Here is a 25,680-nt window from a genome sequence, read left to right on the forward strand (position 1 = left end):
TGTGTGCGCTGAGAACATAAGGAGTTTGTGAGTGAAGATAGGTTTGGAGGATTAGTGATCAGGAATAGTTGTAGATATCTAAGGAACCTGCAGTGGTCACACATCTCTAAGCAATATGTCCTTTGCTCTGTCTGTGGCCACATTGTCTGCCACTCTGCTCCTGATAGCCCCCTGCACTGTTTCCTCAAGGGGAGTGATCCCATGGAGTCGTGCTTCCCCTCCCCCGGTCAGGTCCTACTGTGGTGCCTGTTAATGTTATATCCTGGAAGAGAAAAAGTGCTGATTGTGAATTAGTGTATTGGCAGGTGTGGTTGGCTGTGTGATGCCTCACATGGTTGAAGAGCTGAGAGATGTGTCTAAGGTGTGAGTAGCGCCTGTGAAGGATGCAATAGTGTGGCTTGGGCGACTGTTAGTGTACAGTTAGATGGTGGACCTCCACTGCTGCCTCTGAGAACCTATGAGCCCTCTCCCTAGGTCCCTGAGCCATCCTGATAAGTACCATTGTTTGTCAGCCAGCCCACTCCATACCTTCATTGGAAATGCGTGCATGGCGGCTACATACACTGCTCCAGGAATTTTGCTCCTAATCAGCGCTTGAGTGCTAAATGTGCGCATTTAAATCATGGTAATCAGCAGTTAACCTCAAAATTGCAGGCTAAAACTAGACTTTTAAACAGGCGCATTTTATTAGCACAGCACCCATTTAGTGCCTATTTTCACCTTTTCCCTAAAATAATCCCCAATGTTTTTTAGCAATGCATCTGAATAATATTTGTCTTCTGATGGTGTCTTGCAGAGACATAAGGTGCTGTCTGCATCACACTATGCAGATGAATACATGGTACTAGAAAATGGAAACCAAGTTGGGAACCGGTGGATGCTGGGTTTCTATAGAGTTTTTCATAAAGCCCACTGAAATATTAGCATCATATGCTTTCAAGTTAAAAAAAAATTGCTGCAACATCAGAATTACCTATTGCAGTTCTACTTTATCATATCTGTTTTATTTTTGCATTGATGTGACTAGCTTAAATTCATTAGTAATGATCTTTGCACAAATACAAACTTGAATATTTGTGGTGGTATAAATTAAATAGATCTTTTCCAGCACATTGGATGGTTTGATTTTTCAGATCATTTGATGAGAAAGTACTCTTAGATATGAGAAATTTTGGCCTCAAACTTAATTACATTTCCTTACAGATTTAATACCTCACATTTCTGGTTTTGCCAAAATGTACATTGACTCTTCCCCAAGAAAACCTTTTTGAACCAAGTATAATACAAAAACTGTAGAATATAGGTGAATATAGATGTCACCTTTAATATTTGTTTTTAAAACTTTTTCCACAGGCAACTGATCCTGACAGTGGCACCTTTGGTAACATTGCATACAGCCTGTTACCTGTTGGAATGTATGTATTCATTAGCAAACCTTCATAACCATTATTTGGAATTAGTAGCTTCTGTAACTGATTTTAATAGCTTTAAATAGAAATGAGTCAATTAGCTATTCTTGATAAAAGTTTGTGGCATGAAAGTCATTGGTAAATGTGTCTACACATGTGGAAATTAAAGGGTCACTTTTAAGGAAAGGAAACTCAGATGGGATGTAAAACAGGCGACCGACCCACTGCCACCCATTTCTTGTCTGGTGGGATCAGTTAAAATTGGCACCTAAATGTTAAATTGTATTTATAGTTTTCTGGAAATACACTGCAAGTCAATCAGCATCCATAAAGAGATAAGACAGGATATGATGTTTTGGGTGTGTACCCTTCAACAGAACCCTAATTAAAGATACATAGCTGAAATCATAAGCTGCTTTATGAAGGCCTGAGCCATGAAAAAACAGCAGAGTCTCAGGTCTTATCCATCGTCTATGTCAATCTGAGTGAAAAGTGCATGGACAACAACAGAATTGAGTTTGGTTGTAATGCCTCCATTGTTGAGTAGCCTGCTGACACTGACCATCTAAAATCACACAGAAAGAATGGTCACTTATGAGAGCTACAAGGAGGCTATTGCACTGATGAACTGTGACCCCAGCAATATTCAGCACCTTCCAGAGAGGAAGGGGACAAATTTGAGAAAAAAATATATATATTTTTGTACATACAAAAGCCTCAAACCTCTACTCCCTTTTGAAGCATAAGGCAGTCATCCCAGGAGCTGGGCAGTGTGAAGTCGGGAATGGCTCCTGTTTCTGTTCGGGCTTTGCACCCTCCTCGGTCCTATGGTCATTTCTGACCCAGAGGGCGGGGACGTGACATGGGGACAAGCTGTTCTTTCACCCATTCCCCTTCCATCCCAATATAATTTTTGGGGCTGTGTCTAGTGGGATCAGGGCTTTCCTGGAATTCTCAGCATATACCCCTCAGTTATGGCCAGCAGTGCATATGCTTGTAAGAATCAGGAATACTGTAGAAGGCTGAACATGGGCCTCACTATGTGTTATATATGTAAACTTGTATATACTCTGTACAGCCACCAGAGGGCTCATCCCCTGGTGTCCCAAAGGATCCCATAATCCCTTGGGAGTACAGGTATTTAAGGAGGCCTCACAGGTTGGAGAGGCACTCTGGAGACCTGCAATAAAAGACTAAGGTCACACTTTACTTTGAGCTCACAGTGTTCAGTCTGACTCTTTCTTCATACATAACAAATGGCAACGAGTTCAGATAGCGAACCCAATGATGGAGAACAGTGGGCATCCTGGAGAAATTCTCAGAGGGAGATGATTGGGAAACCTTTGTGGAGCGACTCGACCAATACTTCGTAGCCAACGAGCTGGATGGAGAAGCGAACGCTGCCAAACGAAGGGCGATTCTCCTCACCGTCTGCGGGACAGCAACATATGGCCTCATGAAAAATCTCCTTGCTCCAGCGAAACCCACAGAGAAATTGTACAATGATTTGTGCACACTGGTCAGGGAGCATTTGAACCTGAAGGAAAGTGTTCTGATGGTGAGGTACCGGTTCTACACCTACAAAAGGTCTGAAGGCCAGGAAATGGCGAGTTATGTCACCGAGCTAAGACACCTTGCAGGACATTGCGAATTTGAAGGACATTTGGAGCACATGCTCAGAGACTTTTTCATACTTGGCATTGGCCACGAAACAATACTTCGCAAACTTTTGACTGTAGAGACCCCAACTTTGAGTAAGACCATAGTGATAGCCCAGGCGTTCATTGCCACCAGTGACAATACGGAGCAAATCTCTCAGCACACAAGCGCTGCTACAAGTACTGTGAACAAAGTGATGTTGTTTTCAAATCGCAATGCACAGGGCAGGTCACACTTGACTGCAGCTGCATGTCCGCAGATGTCTGAGTCCACCATCAAGGGTGATGAATGCAAGGCCATTAACACCTTATTGGCGCTGCAGGGGTGATCATCGTTTCCATTCGTGCCGCTTCAAAGGGTATGTTTGCAAGCGCTGTGGAACAATGGGACACCTCCAACGTATGTGCAGGCGAGCTGCAAATCCTGTTAATCCTGCAAACCACCATGTTGCAAAGGAGGACAGATCCACAGCGGATCACGATGAACCAGAGCCTCAGATAGAGGAGGCAGAGGTACATGGGGTTCACACATTTACCACAAAGTGTCCTCCGATAATGCTGAATGTTGAACTAAATGGACTCCCAGTGTCAATGGAGCTGGACACCGGCACGAGTCAGTCCATCATGAGCAAAAAGACTTTCAAAAAATTGTGGTGCAACAAGGCCTCAAGGCCAGTCTTAACTCCAGTTCGCACGAAACTAAGAACTTATACATAGGAACTGATTCCCGTAATCGGCAATGCTACTGTAAAGGTCTCCTACAATGGAGTGGTGCACAAGCTACCACTCTGGGTGGTACCAGGCGATGGTCCCACGCTGCTCGGCAGGAGCTGGCTGGGAAAGATATGCTGGAACTGGGACGAAGCCCGAGTGCTCGCGCCCGCTGACGACACTTCGTATGCCCTGGTCTTAAACAAGTTCCCTTCGCTGTTTGAACCAGGCATCGGGAAATTCCAAGGAGCAAAAGTGCAGATCTACCTAATTCCGGGGGCGCGACCCATTCATCACAAGGTGAGAGCAGTACCGTACATGATGAGAGTGTGGAGATCGAGCTAGGCCGGCTACAACGAGAGGGCATCATTTTACCGATCAAATTCAACAAGTGGGCCATCCCAATCGTCCCAGTCCTCAAGGGAGATGGCACCAACAGAATCTGTGGCGATTACAAAGTAACTATCAATCGTTTCTCCCTGCAGGACCAATACCCACTACCAAAGGCCGACGACCTCTTTGCAACGCTGGCGGGAGGAAAGACGTTCACGAAGCTGGACTTGATTTCAGCCTACATGACGCAGGAGCTGGAGGAATCATCGAAGGACCTCACCTGCATCAACGTGCCCAAAGGTCTCTTCATTTATAACTGAATTCCAAACGGGCATCTATCAGCGGTGGCGATATTCCAGAGAAACATGGAAAGTTTACTGAAGTCAGTCCCGCACATGATGGTCTTCCAGGACGACATCTTGGTTATAGGTTGGGACACAGTCAAGCATCTGCAGAACCTGGAGTAGGTTGTTAGTCGACTCAACCATATGGGGCTCAGGTTAAAACGCTCGAAGTGTGTTTTCCTGGCGCCTTAAGTGGAGTTCCTGGGGAGGAGGATCGTGGCGGACGGCATCAGGCCCACAGAATCGAAGACTGAGGCAACCGAGAACACACCGAGGCCATAGAACGTGACGGAGCTGCGGTCGTTTCTTGTACTCCTGAACTACTTTGGTAATTTCTTACCGGTTCTCAGCACACTTTACTGCATAAAGGAGACGAATGGGTATGGGGCAAAAGCCAAGAAAATGCCTATGTAAAAGCTAGAAAATTGTTATGCTCAAACAAATTGCTTGTGTTGTATGATCCATGTAAGCGTTTGGTACTAGCATGTGATGCGTCGTCATATGGCGTCGGGTGTGTATTGCATCAAGCTAATGATTTTGGGAAATTGCAACCAGTTGCTTATGCATCCAGGAGTCTGTCTAAGGCTGAGAAAGCCTACAGCATGATTGAAAAATAAGCCTTAGCGTGTATCTATGGGGTAAGGAAAATGCATCAATATCTGTTTGGGCTAAAATTTGAATTGGAAACTGACCATAAGCCACTTATATCCCTGTTTTCTGAGACTAACGCATCGGCCCGCATCCAGAGATGGGCGCTCATTATCCGCATTCAGCTACGCCATCCGCCACAGGCCAGGCACAGAAAACTGCGCCGATGCTCTCAGTAGGCTGCCATTGCCCATCACGGGAGTGGAAATGGCGCAGCCTGCAGATTTAGTCATGGTTATGGAAGCATTTGAGAGTGAGCAATCACCCGTTACAGCCTGACAGCTTAAAACCTAGACGAGCCAGGACCCCTTATTATCCCCAGTTAAAAACTGTTTGCTTCAAGGGAGCTGGTCCAGTGTCCCAGTGGAAATGCAGAAAGAGATAAAGCCATTCCAGCGGCGCAAAGATGAAATGTCTATACATGCAGACTGCCTTCTGTGTGGTAATCGGGTAGTGGTTCCCAAGAAGGGCAGAGACACCATCAGTGACCTCCACAGTACCCACCCAGACACTGTAATGATGAAAGCGATAGCCAGATCCCACATATGGTGGCCCGGTATCGATGCAGACTTAGAGTCCTGTGTGCACAGATGTAACACATGCTCACAGCTAAGCAATGTACCCAGGGAGACGCCACTAAGTTTATGGTCTTGGCCCTCCAAACCGTGATCTAGGGTCCATGTCGACTATGCAGGCCCGTTCTTGGGCAAAATGTTCCTTGTGGTTGTAGATGCCTACTCCAAATGGATTGAATGTGAGATAATGTCGGCAAGCACGTCCGCTGCCACCACTGAAAGCCTGCGGATCATGTTTGCCAAGCACGGCCTGCCCGATGTCCTTGTGAGCAAAAGCGGGCCATGTTTTACCAGTGCTGAGTCAAAAGAACTCATGACCCGCAACGGGATCAAACACGTTACATCTGCCCCGTTTAAACCAGCATCCAATGGTCAGGCAGAGAGAGCAGTGCAAACCATCAAGCAGGGCTTGAAGAGGGTAACGGAAGGCTCACTGCAGACTCGCCTATCCCGAGTCCTGCTTAGCTATCGCATGAGACCCCACTCACTCACTGGGATCCCACCTGCTGAACTGCTCATGAAAAGAGCACTTAAGACAAAGCTCTCGTTAGTTCACCCCAATCTACATGAATAGGTAGAGAGCAGGCGGCTTCAACAAAGTCACTATCATGATCGAGCACATGTGTCACGCGAGATTGACATCAATGATCCTGTATTTGTATTGAATTATGGACAAGGTCCCAAGTGGCTTCCCGGCACTTCTGTGGCCAAAGAAGGGAGCAGGGTGTTTTGGGTCAAACTGTCAAATGGATTAATTCACCGGAAACACGTGGACCAAATCAAACTCAGATTTACAGACTATCCTGAGCGACCCACTTTGGACCCTACCTTCTTTGATCCCCCAACATACACACCAGTGGCAACCGACAACGCGGTTGGCCACGAAGCAGAACCCATCATCCACAGCAGCCCAGCAGAACTCACTACACCAGGCAGCACAGCAAGGCCAGCTGCACAGCACCCAGTGAGGGCCCAAAAGAGGATTCACCAATACCAGCATTTGCCCTAAGACGATCAACAAGGGCCAGAAGGGCCCCAGATTGACTCAACTTGTAAATAGTTACACTATTGACTTGGGGGGGGGGGGGGGGAGTGTTGTTATATATGTAAACTTTTATATACTCTGTACAGCCACCAGAGGACTAATCCCCTGGAGTCCCAAGGGATTCCAAAATTGCTTGGGAGCACAGTTATTTAAGGAGGCCTCGTAGGTTGGAGAGGCACTCTGGAAACCTGCAATCAAGGACTAAGGTCACACTTTACTTTGAGCTCACAGTATCCAGTCTGACTCTTTCTTCATACATAACACCATGCACTTTTTTTAAAAAAGCAATCGTTCACATGTAAGTATGTGTTCACATCAAGGGAGCAACAACATATGACCTTGGAAATCCTTGGAGAATTCATCCTGTGGTCACCAGCTCCCCACTTTGGGGTGTCAAGGCACCACTCCAAAATAGTGGCAGGTCCACTGGGGTGGTTCGCCTGTGGTGCTGGTATTGATGCGGGTACCCGCCAAATATGCAAATGTCCCCATTAGCTGGGATTTAGAATGGGGTCAAGGTGGGTGCAGAGTAACAGGTGGAAGCTCCACCTGCTCCACTTCCCATGGCACAATGTACCACTGGAATCTTTTGTTATGTTATTTATAAAATTCAAGGCTAAAATGTTGAGAAATATTACTAGAACATTATTTATCCAGCTTTGATGACAAAAAAAAAGATATGTGAATTCCTGGCTGCTGAAGTATAATTTAATTGTTTTTTAACAGAAGAAATGAATTTAAAGTTAACTGCACAACAGGTGTAATTACAACTGTGAACAGCACAACACTTGACAGAGAGAAACAGTCCGTTTATTATGCGACCCTTCAGGCAACAGATGGTGGGAACCGTATAGGTACTGCATCGCTCAAAATTGTTCTGGAAGACATAAATGATTTCAAACCAGTGATGGCAAGAGACTACACTGCATTCATCATGGAAGGCAAAAAAAGTGAATTAGACATTCGAATTCAGGTAGGCCAAAATCCAACACTCTTTTATTTGTGTTTATTTTTCATTTTTGTGATTTTTGTGTTCAAATTGAGTGGTTAGTGCTGGAGAATAGGATATTTTCCATTTTAGGCATCCAGTGTCAGTATCAAGTGCTATCAGGTCAGCTATAGCACAAGTTAGTTCTCTCTACTCTGCCCCAACTGTGTGCTATTTGCTAACCTCATAAGGAGCAACTCTACTATATCAGTGTAACGTGTTTCTGCTTCCCATGAAAGCCATGATGAGTGAGATTGCTAATTTAGTGCCAAATTTGTTTTGAGAACTTATGCCCACGAATATATTTCATTGGCAGCTCCTTTTGAGATTAAAAGATTTTACACACTTAAATTTATCTGTTGTACATAATCAAGATATAATAGTGACCTTGTTCCACTAATTGTAGAAAAGTTACAAGGGTTTACTTTGTTAACTGAAAAAGCAAAGATTGTGTGTTGGCCAAGCTTTGTTAGTTGATCAGCCATTGGTTGTACTTTGTTACCATCCAATCAGGACATAAAACTCAGTGGAATGCTACTAAGGTGAGGCAGAGAGACAGAACCGTAGCAAGGTGATAGAGGTCAGATTGTTCAACACTAAGGATGAATCTTGTGATAAACAATTTAAAGGGAGGAAAAAACAGAAAAGAAAAGAAAAGTCACTGCTTTTTGAATTTCTATTTTTTGTAAAGGCTTCCGACAATGATGAGAAAGGCACCAATAACAGTGAGATTCGCTACGCTATAGTTGGTGGCGACTACCAACAAAATTTTACTATTGACCCCATCTCGGGTGTTCTTCGATCAGTTGGCCCTATAGATCGAGAGGACATGAACTCCTCTTTAGATGGAAAAATCATTCTAGTTGTGGAAGCGTGTGATTTAGGAGTTCCTCAACTTTCAACAACTGTCAACGTCACTATCAATGTAGAGGTAAGCTTTTGAACATTGTGTCTTATACATATTTAGTTGTAATTTTAGAAATAAGAATAGAAGCAATATGAGATCTGCAGTATTTAAGTACTCAGAAGCAAGACCATAAAAGGTATCTTCTTTTAGTTTCAATTTCAAATTAATACTCATTCCTTCATTCTTTTCATTGACACCTGAAATGTGTTCTTGAAAGGTTTTATGCAATCGACCCTGTAATGTAATATGAAGTATTAGAGCGTGGGCTTGAAAGCTTTTTACTTTGCTTGGTATGTCTTAGTTTATGATGGTGAAAGGTTTGCTTAGAATTTTAGCAATTTATTCATGTCTGCCTCTTGAATAAAAATGATTCCCCAAACCTAGTTTCTGAAGCAGTACTAAGTTTGGGGAATCATTTTTATTCAAGAGGCAGACAGAATGGTAGACTAGATAGTTGACACTAAGTGAACTGCACCTTTGACTGATTTTCTGTGTGTAATGATAAAATGGTGTCTTTATTAAAAATGAACTAGAAAAAGAATTAAAATATTGGTAGATTGGATGGATGGGGGGGGGGGGGGAATTTTAACCCCCAAAACGGGCGGGTTTGGGTCGGGTAGGTTGTAAAAATGTTAACCCCGAGCCCCAACCCATCTACTTCCGATTTTAACTGAGGTGGGGCGGGGGTCGGAGAACCAACCCTCTCGTAGGAGGCGAGTTGGTCATTTAAATATTATAATACGGCTGTGTGCCTCAGAATTAACTACAGTTTTAAATTTAACCTTGGTCAGCAGGGTTTCCCGGGTTTTGGGAAACCTGGCAGCTAAAGGGAAGTGAGAACTGCTGGATCCAGCAAGCAACTGCCTTTCCACTTACTCACTGGATCCAGTCTACCTACTTCACCCACCCACCATTATCGGACCTCATCCCCCCCCCCCATCCCCCCACCCAAACCTTCCGATCTCTTCCCTGATCCTTCAGTCCTTTTCTTTGGCCTCCGATCTCCCCTCTGGCCTTTGATCTCCCCTTTGCTCCGGATCCTGATCTTCCCCCGACTCTGGCCTCCAATTGCTCCTCTGCTCCAGCCTCCAATCTCCCCTGTGTTCCAGCGATCTCCCCTCAGGTCTCCGATCTCCCCTTTACCAACTCTGGCGTTTCCAATCTCTTCCTCCTCCTCTTTACTCCCTGGCTGCATCCTGGTGCCGAAGACCTACTCGCTCGACAAGCATCAAGCCTCTCAATCTGGCTGGCTGCGGCAGGAAATGGAGACAAAAAATGATAATTAGGTCCTGCCGTTAAAACTCATTCTTTGGGATTTCCTGACCGGAAAATTACCACCCCTGCCCCTCGCCCCTCCGCTCCACTTCCTGCCTGCCTCCGAGATAAGATCGGAGTCATAAAATCAATTAGAAACATAGAAATTTACAGCGCAGAAGGCGGCCATTTCGGCCCATCGTGTCCGCGCCGGCAGACAAAGAGCCGCACGGCCCTTGGTCAGCAGCCCTAAAGGTTACAAATAAACCTATGAACAATGACACCCAGCCCAACCAGTCCACCTCACAACTGCGACACCCCTTATACTGAAACATTCTACACTCCACCCCAACCGGAGCCATGTGATCTCCAGGGAGAGGTAAAAACCAGATAAAAACACAGGCCAATTTAGGGAGAAAAAATCTGGGAAAATTCCTCTCTGACCCATCCAAGCAATCAAAACTAATCCAGGAGATTATGCTGGCCGTATTCTATTCCTTGCAGTAGTTACCATTATATCTGCGCCGTCCAACAAAAGGTCATCCAGTCTAATCCCAATTACCAGCTCTAGGTCCATAACCCTGCAGGTTACTGCACTTTAAGTGCCCATCCAACCATCTCTTAAAAGTGGTGAGGGTTTCTGCCCTCTTCCAGGCAATGAGTTCCAGATCCCCACAACCCTCTGCGTAAAGAAGCCCCCCCTCAAATCCCCTCTAAATCTTCCACCAAGCACCTTAAAACTAAGCCCCCTCATAATAGACTCTTCCACCAATGGAAATAGGCCCTTACTATTCACTAGGAGAGTATCAAATTAAAAACCAATGCGTATAAGGTGGCCAAGATTAGTGGGAAAATAGAAGAGTGGGAAAATCTTAAACGACAGCAAAGAATGACTAAGAAAGCAATAAAGAAAGGAAAGATAGATTACAAAGGTAAACTTGGGCAAAACATAAAAACGGATAGTAAAAGCTTTTACAGATATATAAAACGGAAAAGAGTGACTAAAGTAAATGTTGGTCCCTTAGAAGATGAGAAGGGGGATTTAATAATGGGAAATGTGGAAATGGCTGAGACCTTAAACAATTATTTTGCTTCGGTCTTCACAGTGGAAGATACAAAAACCATGCCAAAAATTGCTGGTCACAGGAATGTGGGAAGGGAGGACCTTGAGACAATCACTATCACTAGGGGGGTAGTGCTGGACAGGCTAATGGGACTCGAGGTAGACAAGTCCCCTGATCCTGATGAAATGCATCCCAGGGTATTAAAAGAGATGGCGGAAGTTATAGTAGATGCATTCGTTATACTCGACCAAAATTCTCTGGACTCTGGGGAGGTACTAGCAGATTGGAAAGCAGCTAATGTAACGCCTCTGTTTAAAAAAGGGGGCAGACAAAAGGCAGGTAACTAGGCCGGTTAGTTTAACATCTGTAGTGGGGAAAATGCTTGAAACTATCATTAAGGAAGAAATAGCGGGACATCTGGATAGGAATAGTGCAATCAAGCAGATGCAACATGGATTCATGAAGGGGAAATCATGTATAACTAATTTACTGGAATTCTTTGAGGATATAACGAGCATGGTGGATAGAGGTGTACCGATGGATGTGGTGTATTTAGATTTTCAAAAGGCATTCGATAAGGTGCCACACAAAAGGTTACTGCAGAAGATAAAGGTACGCGGAGTCAGAGGAAATGTATTAGCATGGATAGAGAATTGGCTGGCGAACAGAAAGCAGAGAGTCGGGATAAATGGGTCCTTTTCGGGTTGGAAATCGGTGGTTAGTGGTGTGCCACAGGGATCGGTGCTGGGACCACAACTGTTTACAATATACATAGATGACCTGGAAGAGGGGACAGAGTGTAGTGTAATAAAATTTGCAGATGACACAAAGATTAGTGGGCAAGCGGGTTGTGTAGAGGACACAGAAAGGCTGCAAAGAGATTTAGATAGGTTAAGTGAATGGGCTAAGGTTTGGCAGATGGAATACAATGTCGGAAAGTGTGAGGTCATCCACCTTAGGGAAAAAAAACAGTAAAAGGGAATATTATTTGAATGGGGAGAAATTACAACATGCTGCGGTGCAGAGGGACCTGGGGGTCCTTGTGTATGAAACTCTTTTTGGTAAACATGGTTAGATGCCACTAAGTAGATGGCAATGCCTTAACCATTTGTGTGTTGTAAGGCCACTAGGGCCCCTTCCATCCTTATCAAGGGGAGTGCTAACCTTCTTTCCTTGTGTATGAAACTCTTTTGAGTTAACCTGCAAAAACATAAAACATGTATCCGTGCCACCCGACCTGGATGACACACACAAGACATTTACAAGGCCCCTTTTTTTTTTTTTTTTTTTTTTTTTTTTTTTTGTTGGGGCACTAAAATCAAATTTTTCCTTTTTCCAGTGCCCCCTATAAAAGGAGAGGGGGACACTAAAAGCACCGGCAATTAAAACAAATTAACTTTAAAACGTAAAATCAAATTAAAATTTGGTTGCCGGGCGTGATGATGCACTCCAGTCCCTCCGGTGCCCACCTCTCGCGGAAGGCCGCGAGCGTACCGGTGGACACCGCGTGCTCCATCTCCAAGGACACCCTGGACCGGATGTAAGAGCGGAAGAGAGGCAGGCAGTCAGGTTGAACGACCCCCTCGACCGCCCGCTGCCTGGACCGGCTGATGGCACCCTTGGCCGTGCCCAGGAGCAGTCCTACGAGGAGGCCTTCGGACCTACCCGCTCCCCTCTTCCTTGTGTATGAATCCTCAAAAGTTAGTTTGCAGGTGCAGCAGGTAATCAGGAAGGCAAATGGAATGTTGGCCTTCATTGCGAGAGGGATGGAGTACAAAAGCAGGGAGGTCCTTCTGCAACTGTATAGGATATTGGTGAGGCCGCACCTGGAGTACTGCGTGCAGTTTTGGTCACCTTAAGGAAGGATATACTAGCTTTGGAGGGGGTACAGAGACGATTCACGAGGCTGATTCCGGTGATGAGGGGGTTACCTTATGATGATAGATTGAGTAGACTGGGTCTTTAGTCGTTGGAGTTCAGAAGGATGAGGGGTGATCTTATAGAAACATTTAAAATAATGAAAGGGATAGACAAGATAGAGGCAGAGAGGTTGTTTCCACTGGTCGGGGAGACTAGAACTGGGGGGCACAGCCTCAAAATATGGGGGAGCCAATTTAAAACCGAGTTGAGAAGGAATTTCTTCTCCCAGAGGGTTGTGAATCTGTGGAATTCTCTGCCCAAGGAAGCAGTTGAGGCTAGCTCATTGAATGTATTCAAGTCACAGATAGATTTTTAACCAATAAGGGAATTAAGGGTTATGGGGAGCGGGCAGGTAAGTGGAGCTGAGTCCATGGCCAGATCAGCCATGATCTTGTTAAATGGCGGAGCAGGCTCGAGGGACTAGATGGCCTGCTCCTGTTCCTAATTCTTATGTTATGTTCTTATGTTCTATGTCCAGGCCCCTCAATATTTTGTACAGCTCAATGAGGTCTCCTCTCAACCTCCTCTGTTCCAATGAGAACAAACCTAGCCTATCCAATCTGTCCTCATAACTAAGATTCTGCAATCCAGGCAGCATCCTAGTAAATCTCCTCTGCACCCTCTCTAGTGCAATCATGACCTTCCTATAATATGGTGACCAGAACTGCACGCAATACTCCAGCTGTGGCCTAACCAAACTATTATACAATTTAAGCATAACCTCCCTGCTCTTATATTCTATGCCTCGGCCAATAAAGGCAAGCATTCCGTATGCCTTCTTAACCACCTTATCCACCTGGCCTGCTACTTTCAGGGATCTGTGGACAAGCACTCCAAGGTCCCTTTGTTCATCTACACTATTAAGTGGCCTACCGCCTAATGTGTATACCCATTCCTTATTAGCCCTCCCCAAAGTGCATCACCTCACACTTCTCTGAATTAAATTCCATTTGCCACTGCTCTGCCCACCTGACCAGTATTGATATCCTCCTGCAGCCATGACTTTCCTCTTCATTATCAACCACACAGCCAATTTTAGTGTAATCTGCAAACTTCTTAATCATACTCCCTATATTCAAATCTAAATCATTGATATATACCATAAAAAGCAAGGGACCCAGTACTGAGCCCTGTGGAACCCCACTGGAAACATCCTTCCAGTCACAAAAACACCCATCAATCATTACCCTTTGCTTCCTTCCTCCAAGCCAATTTTGGATCCAAATTGCTACTTTGCCCTGTATCCCATGGGCTTTAATCTTCATGACCAGTCTACCATGTGCGACCTTACCAAAAGCATTGCTAAAGTCCATATATACTACATTGTACGCACTACCCTCATCGACTCTCTTGGATGTGTCCTGTCCTTGCACATCAGCTGCATTTCTCAAGAAAAAAAAGTGATCTGTTAAGTCATTGCTGGAGTTAGCACATTTTTAAGATTCAAAAAATTCAATCAGGTTTGTCAAACACGATCTTCCCTTAACAAATCCGTGCTGACTGTCCCTAATTAATCCTTGCCTTTCCAAATACAGATTTATCCTGTCTTTCAGGAGTTTTTTCCAATAATTTTCCCACCTTACTGTACATATTTACTGGCCTTTTTTTAAAAAAAAATTCAACATTGATACAGAATTTTATAAACGTGAATAGTTAAGGAAATGAGTGGACGTCTGAAAATTGTCACAGCTCATTAGATAGAGAGACAGGCATCAAAAATGGGAAAATAGTTAATGTCCTAATTTTTCAGTAGAAAGTCAAATATATAGTAGGATTTTCTTTTAAGAGGTCGCATTTCAAGTGCATTTAAACAGAATAAGGGAAATAAGTTGGAGCAAGCACATATTTGTAAAACACAAGCCATAACTAAACATTTACAGGGAACTCTCGTTTATCCGGATCGCTCAGTGATTCGGCAATTCCGGATAAACAAATTTTCCGTTGGGGTGAGTTTACATTGTATTTATTCATCAAAGTTTTAGCTTTAAAATCGTCTACAAACAGTAACAAGGCAGTTAAGTATACAAAAGATGGACATGACCAGCATGCATGTACTTCCGCCGGACTGTAATCGCGGAAGGACGAATGCTGCACTGGGAGTGGCTGCAGGTGGCCTCGAGGAGGAGATTGTCTAGCTCCGGGGTTCTGGAGCGCACTCTCTGGGTTGTGTTCTGTGCCTGGAATCCGGTGCCGGCACTTCCCCCATTCCCAGCGTCAGCGGCGGCCGCGAGAGACAGCGGCTGCAGCAGTGCGCACACACACACACACCAGCAAAGCAAGGGCAGAGGAGCGATTTTGCAACAGAAAGATCTACAACAGGTGGGTGATTTGCTCTTCCAGGTTACCGTTCAGGTGGCAAAGTCGAAAATTAAACCTATTCATTGGTTAAAATGAACTCCATGATAATCAAAACAGCTGGTGAGAAGTGGCGATGCAATATTTTAAATTCCTTTACAGCAGGTTTTCCGTTAGATCCGTATCCGGATAAATGAGAGTTACCTGTATTGGAATTATTTGAAAGTTTAACTCAAAATCCGAGTCAAAGAATATATGTGATCTCTGGATTTTAAGACACAAGACCCCATATTCAACCTAACCCACTCAGCAGTTAAACACGGGAACTGACACCAAATCTACCAAAATATAGCCCCAAGTTAAAATCGGGGCCTATGACTCAAAAGAGACTTGTGGTTAAAGTGAAATGTCTGGATTACTGGAAAGACATTGTAAATTGGTTAAGAAGTTGATAAAATAACAAGAAAGATAGGATAACAATCAATGCTATCAATTCTAGCTGAACAGCGATGACTGGGGATACCAGAAGGATCAGTCCTGGGACTTCTAACTTTTCAAATATTTATAAATAATCTTACTGATCATACCAAGGTGTGTGGTAAATCAGGATGTTTAAAGGAAACTAATAAGGGTCAGAAATCTAAAGAGACAGCATTTAGTTTGATGAATTAAAATGGGCATTTAGTGAGATGACTGCATTTACAACATTGAAATCAGAATAACCTTAACATCAGAGACACTTAGAATCATAGAACATAGAATCTTACAGCACAGAAGGCAGCCATTCAGCCCATCATGCCTGTGCTGGCTCTTTGAAAGAACTATCCAATTTAGTCCAACACACCAGCTTTCTCTCCACAACCCTATAAATTAGTCCTCTTCAAGTACATGTCCAATTTCCTTTTGAAATTTCCCATGGAATCCGATGCCACCACCCTTTCAGGTAGTGCATTCAAGATCTTAACAACCTTCTGTGTGAAAAAAAATTCTCCTCATTTCCCCTCTAGTTCTTTTGCCATTTATTTTACATCTATGACCTCTGGTTACTGACCTACTTGCCAGAGGAAGCAGATTCGCCCTACTTGCTCCATCAAAACCCCTCATAATTTTGAATACCTCTATTAAATCTACCATTAACCTTCTCTGATCAAAGGAGAACTATCCCAGCTTCTCCAATCTCTCCACTGAAGTCGGGTATCATTCCTGGTATCATTCTGGTAAACCTCCTCTGCACCCTCTAAGACCTTCACATCCTTCCTAAAGTGTGGTGCCCAGAATTGTACACAATACTCCAGCTGAGACCTAACCAGTAATTTGTAAAGATGTTCCATGACATCCTTGTTTTTTGTATTCAATGGTCCTATTTACAAAGCCAAGTATCCGATAAGCTTTCTTAAGCGCCTTATCAACTTGCCCTACCATCATCAAAGACTTCTGAATATGTACCTGTTAGATCTCTTTGTTCTTAATGAGATTCAGGGTCCAGTGGTAGATTCAGGTGAACTTTATTGTAGCATGTATTTGTTACATCTTCAGATCTCCATTACAAAAAGTCACACACGTGGTTCTTGGCCAGATTCATTTATACAGTTTACATTAATAGCGCACACCCACACCCCCACCCCCCTCGCGTACTATTGGTCTGCAAGTCTGTGTTGTCATACTGTGATTGGCCTGCTGATGCATGTCGGTCCCGATTGAGTTAAGGGCATAAGCGTACTATTGGTCTGCAAGTCTGTGTTGTCATACTGTGATTGGCCTGCTGGTGCATGTACATAGTTTGACTGCTGGCAGTGGTTTTCCCTTGTCGCACTCAGCGAGCCATAGTTTGCCTATTTCCCATCAATTCCCCTTTTGATTCTTCCTTAAGTGAATCATAAAATCTGATAAGCAAACAATACATGCTCTTTCATTAAACATAACAACAAAGAATAAGACCAACATGGATGGGTACATGCGCACATTTCCTTAGCATAGCTATATGACATGTATATAAAGGTGTTCACATGTAATTCCCTTTTCACTAACTAAGGTGTATAGGGTTGGATGGTCAAGGGTAGGCAGATGCCTAACATACATACAGAATCATACCGAATTTAGGCATTTTGTCAAGAGTAAATGGCCTTATTAGATTAAAAGTTTCAGTCACTGGGTGCTCGTTTAGCGTGCAATGCGAGAATCCAAGCCTTCTTCCCTTGGACTTTAACAGCCGACTGGGTAGTCAGTAACACTTGATAAGGTCCTTCCCACTTGGCACACACAGGTTCGTTATGTATTTTCTTCACATAGACCCAGACTCCTGGGACAATGTCATGTCCTCCTTCTGGTGGATCGCCCCAGGATGCCGATATCTGTTGGGAAACAGAACTAATAGCATTTGTTAGGTTTCGGCAGTATTCTAATAGAGTGTCAAATGACAGTCTGCTTTTCGCAAATCGATGGTTCCTGGAAATGACATGGGTCTTCCTGTTATTACTCCAAATGGAGTCAGAAATGAAGTTGTATTTGGGGTTGAAATGAACACGCACAGCACTATTGGTAGTGCCTGGGGACATGGAGTTACATACTGGTGATACTTGGCAAGAGTTCGATTCATCCGTTCTACTTGCTCGGATGACTGTGGGTGATAAGGACAGTGTAAGTTCCACGTAATGTTCAGTAACCTACAAACTTCAAGGAAAACAGCACCCGTAAAATGGATTCCTTGGTCGGAGTCGATACTATTCGGAGCACCCCATCGGAGAATATAATCCTTGCACAGGACCTTGACAGTGTGGGTGGCCCTTCTGGTTGGGACAGCATCTACCCTTCTGGCGAATCGGTCGACGATCACCAGAACGTCGGTATACCCTTGACATGGAGGGAGAGATATATAATCGACCTGCAGGTCCCGGAATGGCCCGGCAGGGGCGGGGGGTCTTAGTTGGGGCATTACTGTCGTGGGTCCGGGATTGTTTTTCTGGGCAGATCACACAATGATCCCTACCAGCTGGGCGTGTTTCTTAAACCCCCAACCCCACCAGCTTTTCTGAAACCGCACCGTCTTTTGTTGTGGAGCCAGGTGCCCCCATGAGTGGATCTGTTGAGCTAGAAAAGGCATCAGCGACTGAGGCGCCACCGGCTTATCGGTATCTCTTTGCCTCCACATGCCGTCTTCATATAGCTTCATTTCTGACTCCATCCACGTCCAATTTTCCTCCCGAGAACATTCTCCTTGCATTGTCTGTAGGTCCTGTGTCAGACCATGTACTTCCAATTTACATATTCATGTCGGTTCTCCTGGGGAAGCGCCTTGGGATGCGGCTTCTTTGGTTGCTTGGTCAGCTAGGGCATTCCCCTGTGCCTCCATGGTATTCTCCTTTGTATGGGCTTTACACTTTAAAATGGATACTTCCCGAGGTAATTGTGTGGCTTCCAGTAGATCTCTGACCTCTGTTCCATTCCGTATAGGTGCACCGGCGGCGGTAAGGAATCCCCTTTTCTGCCATAGCTGACCAAAATCATGAACGACTCCGAAAGCATATCGTGAATCTGTATAGATATTGGCTGGCTGTCCTTCTGCTATTTGGCATGCTTCCGACAAGCCTGCTGGGCTGACGTTCTCACAGGCAGGCAGCCTTTCTCTACAATCTCATGTAAAGTTGTAACTGCCCACCCTGCTCTTTTGATGCCCTTGTCAACATAGGAGGAGCCGTCCGTGAAGAGGATGAGGTCTGGATTGAGCAGAGGTTCTTCCACCGCTAGGGCAGCCTCCTCTGTTTCTCTTAGAATTTCTACGCAGTCATGTTCCTCCCCATACTTTCCTTCCTCAGGCAGCCGGAGCATAGTCGCGGGATTAACCGGGCTTGCTCGGACAATGTGGAGATTGGGAGCTTCCAAAGCTGCTGCCCATCGAGTCCATCGAGCTGACGTCACCTGGAATACTCTATTCATAGACAGCAGGGTGTGCACGGTGTGGGGGCATTTGATAGTCAGTTTCTGGTTAAGGACTATGCCCGTCGTGACCATTACGGCTCGACAGGTGGCTTCCATAGCCCTCAGGCAACTTCCCCATCCGAGGGCAACTGCGTCTAATTTTGCCGAATAGTACCCAATAGGTCTCAATTGATCCCCATGTTCCTGTGTCAGGATTGCTGTCATATATCCTTCTTTTTCATGGACAAACAAGGTAAAGGCTTCCCATTATCGGGATCCCCAGAGCCGGTGCTGAACATAATGCGTTTTTGAGACTGGCGAAGGCTTTTTCTTGATCTTCCGTGAGGGTGATGGCTTCTTTTGATGCCTGTTTTTCCTTTAAGAGGTCATTTAGCGGCTGGGCAAGCTGTGTGTATGAGTCGACTCAACATCGGTTAAATTTACACAAGCCCAAAAAGGACCTGAGTTCCTGAATAGTAGTGGGTTGTTTGGTGGTTCGAATGGCTTCAGTCCTGTCCTGGGTGAGTTCCCTTCTTCCTTCGGAGATCTTCTGTCCCAGGTACACCACCTCTTTTTGGGCTATTTGCACTTTGTTGATGCTAGCCTTATGTTCCTTCCGATGGAGGTGGTCCAGTAGTGTGTGTAGGTCTCGCGTGTGCTGTTCTTCTGTGTTGGAGGCCAACAAAATATCATTGACATAATGGATGACAGTGGAGGTCATGGTAGGTAACTCTCGTAAGTGGCTTTGCAAGGCCATGTGGAATACCGTTGGGCTGTTATGAAAACCCTGCGGTAGCCGAGTCCATGTGTACTGTTGCTGTTGGGCGGTGAAGGCAAACCATGATTGGACCTCAGGTGCCAATGGTACTGACCAAAATCCGTTGGCCATTTCGATGACTGAGAAGTATTTATGTTCTGGTGTTACAGCCTGAAAAATGGTGGAGGGGTCTGCCACCAAAGGGGCCTTCTGATCGATACACTGGTTGGCCTTTCTGTAATCGATGGTTAGACGCCAGGTCTTGTTGGCTTTCTGCACAGGCCATACTGGGCTATTGGACGAACTATGTGTCTTGACCAGCATGCCCCGCTCTTCTAGTTGTTGAATGATGGGTAGGATTCCAGCAATGGAGGTGGGACTGATGGGATACTGTTTCGTGCACAGGGGAGAGGTCCCAGTAAATGATGCGGGCTCCATCTGGAGTAGGCCAATGTCATTTTTATTTTGAGCCCATATTGGGTGTTTCTTCAGTTCCTCTTTCCATAAAGATCGAATAGACCACATTACCCGACCATCCTCAAAATGCAACGAGGAATCCAATTGAGTCAAGACATCCATTCCCAAAAGGGCTTGATCTACGGGGCCCGTCCAGATTGATCTAGTCAATTCGTGTGGGCCAAGTCCTAGGCACATGGGTCTGGTTCTACTGAGCACCAGATCATGACCCCCAACCCTATAGGCTGTTTGTACCATGCCATTCAGTGGTATTAACTTTTTGTAGCGTAAGGGTAAACATGTCAATTTTGCTCCCGTATCCAGGAGAAAGTCTATTTCTTGATCGCCCACCCTCAGTTATATATATCCCATCCCCTCGTTGTATCAGTGCCAAGAGGGGTGCCGCGAGGGCGAAGGCTTTTTGTTGCTTTTATCAACTCCTCTTGTTGCCGTGTGGAGAGCTGTTTAAATTGTTCCAAGAGGCTGCTGTTGTCCGAATGTGCACCCTGCCTATGTGTCAGGTTATACCCTTGTAGTTTTTCTTGTAGTTTTGGTCGGCTGGTGTTGGCCCAGTGACCTTCCTTCCCACAATAGTGGCATTTTCCAGGTAATTTTCCTGACAGCTGTCTGTCAGAATCCTTGGGTTACCACCCTGCCTGCATGGTTTGGACTTTAGCTCCCATATCTCTATCCAATTGGTTACACCGATCCACCAGCGCCGGAAGGGTTGTTCCTGGGCATTCCCAATCAGGTAGGGTCATCTTCAGCATTTTTGATAATTCTGGTTTTAGGCCGGTAACAAAGGCAGCTTTCATGGGTCCAGAAGTGCTCTGGTCCATTTCGTCGGGTCCATCGTTGTTCATCCCCGAGTGTTCCAACCACACAGTTTTAAATCTTTCTTCATATTCTAACACTTCTTCTGCGGCTTTCTGCTGGCAGGCTGCAATTTTTCCCCAATCCGTTTTTGCGGGGCTGAATACCTGCAACCATCGCCTGACCGCCTGCCACCCAGCATCTAATAGTTGTTCATCCTTGCCAAGGGCATTCTCTACTTCCCTGTTCAGTCTTCTTGCTGCTCGTCCAGGTACCATTACAGTCAGAACCTGGATCCCGTCCAACGGGTGAAGGTGGTAGATGCCTTTTATACGTTCCAGCTGTTCCCATGTCTTTATTCCCCCCTTTTTGGGGTGCGGCAGTTCTTTAGACCACTTATCAATTTTCTCCGGGTCCACCGATTGGTGGTAGAAATGCTGGGCGTACTTGGCTTGTCATGTCTTCACACCCTCTGCGTCAGTAGTTTCCTCAGTCTTAATCTTAACCCGTTTTTTCTTCAGCGGGGCAAGCCTCGTCCAAGAGACAATGTCGCTTTCCCCCTGGATTCGCTAGAAGACTCAGAATCTCTTTCCAAGACCGCTTCACGCCTCTGCATCTTCCGCTGGTCCTCTCCTATCTGGCACAGACTTGGATATCCCAGCCAGAGCCCAGTGCATTCTGCTTTCGGTTGCTTTATCAGAGCTATAGTGATAGGGGATTCTATTGTAAGGGGAATAGATAGGTGTTACTGCGGCTGCAATCGAGACTCCAGGATGGTACGTTGCCTCCCTGGCGCAAGAGTCAAGGATGTCTCGGAGCGGCTGCAGAGCATTCTGGATGGGGAGGGTGAACAGCCAGTTGTCGTGGTGTATATAGGGACAAACGTTATAAGTAAAAAATGGGATGAGGTCCTACAATGTGAATTTAGGGGGCAAGGAGTTAAATTAAAAGGTAGGACCTCAAAGGTAGTAACCTCAGGATTGCTACCAGTGCCACGTGCTAGTCAGAGTAGAAATAGATATGAATGTGTGGCTTGGTGCAAGAGGGAGGGATTCAAATTCCTGGGACATTGGAACCAGTTCTGGGGGAGGTGGGACCAGTACAAACCGGATGGTCTGCACCTGGGCAGGACTGGAACCGATGTCCCAGGGGGAGTGTTTACTGGTGCTGTTGGGGAGGGTTTAAACTAATATGGCAGGGGGATGGGAATCTATGCAGGGAGAGAGAGGGAAGTAAAATGGGGGCAGAATCAAAAGTTAGAAAGGAGATAAGGAAAAGTGGAGGGCAAAAATCAAAAATGCCACAGTACAACATGATTCTAAAAGGACAAAGAGTGTTAAAAGAGTGTTCGGGCAGTAGAAGTCCCTTATTATTACTGCTCTATTGTATTTACATTTTTCTGAAATTTGCCAACAAATTTACTTCTCTATATCCTTCTCACTCAAGTGGTCTGGATTGTGGAAAGGATTTAGAGTGGTGAACAAAAATCATTCCAGGCGAAGTTAGGAAACTACACTTACTTTCAATGGAAAAAGCAAATCTTTGTCGAATTCTCAGAGCATTACTGATAATCATCCAAACATACGAAAATATGAAAAATGATGGACAGGTAAAGACCATCTGGTCCATCACGCCTTTGGAAAGTCATCTTGGGGGGGGGGGGGGGGGTTTGATCAGGATGAAACATCTTCAAAATGGTGCAAATTGTTTCTATACATTTTTCTTGAATGAAAATATCTTTTGCATCATGAAGAAAGATTATGTATTGATAAATATTCTTTTTTTTTAAAAACAGGATGTAAATGATAATTCACCAGTTTTTGCTGAGTTTGTTTATAATGCCTCTGTAATGGAACACACATTAGGTAAGTTCTGACGTTGAAATATATTAAGATAATCTTTGTTATGGACTGAATTGTGTATTTACATTAGAGCACAGGTTCCCCCGCCCTCAATTTGGCTGGTAATAGATTGAACTAATGTTTTTTCTGGTGGTGAATCTACATCTGGATATGGTAATGTGTTGCACATTATTTATTCTTCAACATTAAAGAAAATCATATTTGTTTTGGATGGTTGCAATTCTGCTCACTAAAGACAGAACTTCAACAATGATTGATTTTCCTTCCATGAGCATTAATAGTTCACAAACAGAAGGGACAACTGGCTGGCAAGGCTTTTATGAGCGAGCTGAGTATTATTGAGGAACAGTACTAACCTCAGAAAAACTTGCTGGCAGAAATTTATCAATCGGGGTACGGACTGACAGCTTCCCCACGGAGGCCTCCAGTTAAAATGGCAAGTGCGCCCCGATGTCATCAAAGCCATATGTGCATTTTTAAAGAAGGACCCTGCTGGCCTCCGGTGGGGGTCCCTCTTGTCTGCTCAGAAGAACAGGTTAAGATCGGAACCTGCGGGAAGGCTGTAGGATCAGTTCAGGTAAATCCCATGCGCCATTTTAACTGCTTTCCTCTCTGGTTTCCAGCAGGTGGGCAAGTTTAAAAGCACCCCTATGATGTTTTCAATGTAACTTTTTGTCCATCAACATTGTCAGTGCTCGTAAACATAATGTTTTCATATTGTTTTTGTAATTTTATAAATTGATTGGTCATAATGCCACACGATAACCACAGAGAACACAATCTTTGTTCATTCATTTATACAAACACAAAACTTTCAATAACTAAATGCATCATGCTGTCTGCATATCATTGAAGATTAAATAACTGTATATGTTCCGAATAAATTATTACAAGCTTACTTTTTACCATTCTATTTATAATTTAAAGGCTGGAAAATAAAACACACATGTCTTCAACAAAATATTGTTCAATGCAATAATATCTGTGATGTATTCATTTTTACTTGATTAAATGTATTAATGTTATCATTCCTTCTAAGAACATATGCTGACCTTTCTCATTTGTTATTACCATGCATACAGGAGCCTTTGTGACATTGGTTAAAGCCAGTGACAATGATGCTACAGAAATCAACAACCGGGTGATATACGGTATTGAAAATGGTAGCACAGGAACCTTTCTAATAAGAACAACCTTAATCGATAAAATCGGCCCAAAACAGTATGAAGGAAACATTACTGTTGATCCAACAATAGCACTGGATTATGACAAAGGACCGAAATCTTACACTTTACGAGTCAGTGCCGCAGATTTGGGAAGTCCGTCTAAGTCAGCATCTGCAACTGTTCAAGTTACTGTACTGGACATGAATGATGAGCCTCCCGTACTAGATCCAGATTCAATGAAAGATCTGGACGTCAAGGAAAATTACTTCATGGTTGGAATAGTGAGGAATATAACTGCAAGTGACGTTGATACCAATCACTCACTAATTTATGAACTGGTTTCAGTGGCTTGTTTGAAATCTAAAATTATTGATAAGCAGCCAGATACACCATGCCAGTACTGGTTTGGGCTTTATACCAATGGATCACTCTACGTGAATAAATCTTCAGTTGTTGACTATGAGGAGTATGATCAGGTGGAGATTACAATTAATGTTACTGACCTTTACACTGAAAAAGGTGCTCCATCCACGATTGGTAAGCCAGCCTTCTAATGCTCAAGTGTATTACCGTATTTTGCTTTTCCAACATGCACACACACATATGACACCCTTCTTTGTCTTAGAGATCTGTGCAAAAAGACAATTTCAGAGGGATTACCTTTTCAATCCCATCTCTTTGTTCCCTAAGGGAAGGAACAAAAATTGTCGAGACATTTTGCTTTGGCCCTTCAAGGGCCTTGCGGTCTTCCTGTGGTTGAATGTTGTTCTGACTTCAGCTATCCTGTTCCAGCAGGTGCCTCTGTGCACCTTTACTCGTGCAGGTTTCCCACTCCAACTATGTAAATGACTGTTCCCCAGATTTTGGAACAAGATCAACGTCAGGACACAGCAGAGCAGGAGGTATAACCCCCCTCCCACCCTCACCTTCATGCCACTGCACTTCTGGTGGTGGAGCAGTAATTTCAGCCCTGAAGTCTCTTACACGTGCAGTATATCAGGAAGTAAGTTCTCTATCCAATTTAAAACACTTTTAATATTTGCACCATATGTAGAGTAAGCACAGTGGAAAAGTCTGAGTACAGAAGCTGAGAATCAAAATTGGGCTTGACAGCTCCACCAAGATTCAAAACCCCAGCCAACCTGGCTGTCTAACGGGAGAGTAACATTGGGGGGAATTTTAACCTTAAAAGAATGGGTCGGGTTGGAGGCATGGGAGGTAGTTAAATTGTTAAAAATGGGATTCCCAACCTGAATTGCCTCCAACCCAGCCACTTCCAGTTTTAATGGAGGCAGAAAGGGGGCAGGATGGGGGTGAGCGACCAACGCGCTTCCAGGAGGTGATACATCAATTTAAATATTATAATGAGGCTGTGCGCCTATTTTTTGACCTCCATTTCATTTTTAACTGCATGTAAATGGCTTTAACTCAAGTTATAAAACCCGGCAGTTACAGCAAGGCGGGGACTGCTGCATCCAGGAGGTAAGTGCTTTTATACCTACCTCCTGGATCCAGGATCCCTGCCTAACACACCCCACCCCACCCAGGCCTCCAATCACT

The 25,680-nt window shown here is 44.6% G+C and overlaps 1 protein-coding gene and 1 non-coding gene across 2 annotated transcripts in view; one reads left to right on the forward strand and one right to left on the reverse strand.

Annotated features, from left to right (window-relative positions):
• cdhr2 (cadherin related family member 2) overlaps window positions 1-25,680 on the forward strand; it is a 187,953-nt gene that overhangs the window by 92,262 nt on the left and 70,011 nt on the right. The window contains exons 16-20 of the mRNA XM_070877658.1: window positions 1,354-1,415; window positions 7,453-7,696; window positions 8,403-8,642; window positions 22,888-22,957; window positions 24,037-24,657. Of these exons, the coding sequence (XP_070733759.1) occupies window positions 1,354-1,415; window positions 7,453-7,696; window positions 8,403-8,642; window positions 22,888-22,957; window positions 24,037-24,657 (1,237 nt within the window). The remainder of the gene's footprint in view (window positions 1-1,353; window positions 1,416-7,452; window positions 7,697-8,402; window positions 8,643-22,887; window positions 22,958-24,036; window positions 24,658-25,680) is intronic.
• LOC139263664 (U6atac minor spliceosomal RNA) lies at window positions 11,998-12,122 on the reverse strand. The gene has a single exon (XR_011593188.1). It is a non-coding gene; the product is annotated as a U6atac minor spliceosomal RNA (small nuclear RNA).

Source organism: Pristiophorus japonicus, chromosome 4, assembly GCF_044704955.1.
Source record: "Pristiophorus japonicus isolate sPriJap1 chromosome 4, sPriJap1.hap1, whole genome shotgun sequence".
Lineage (NCBI taxonomy): Eukaryota > Metazoa > Chordata > Chondrichthyes > Pristiophoridae > Pristiophorus > Pristiophorus japonicus.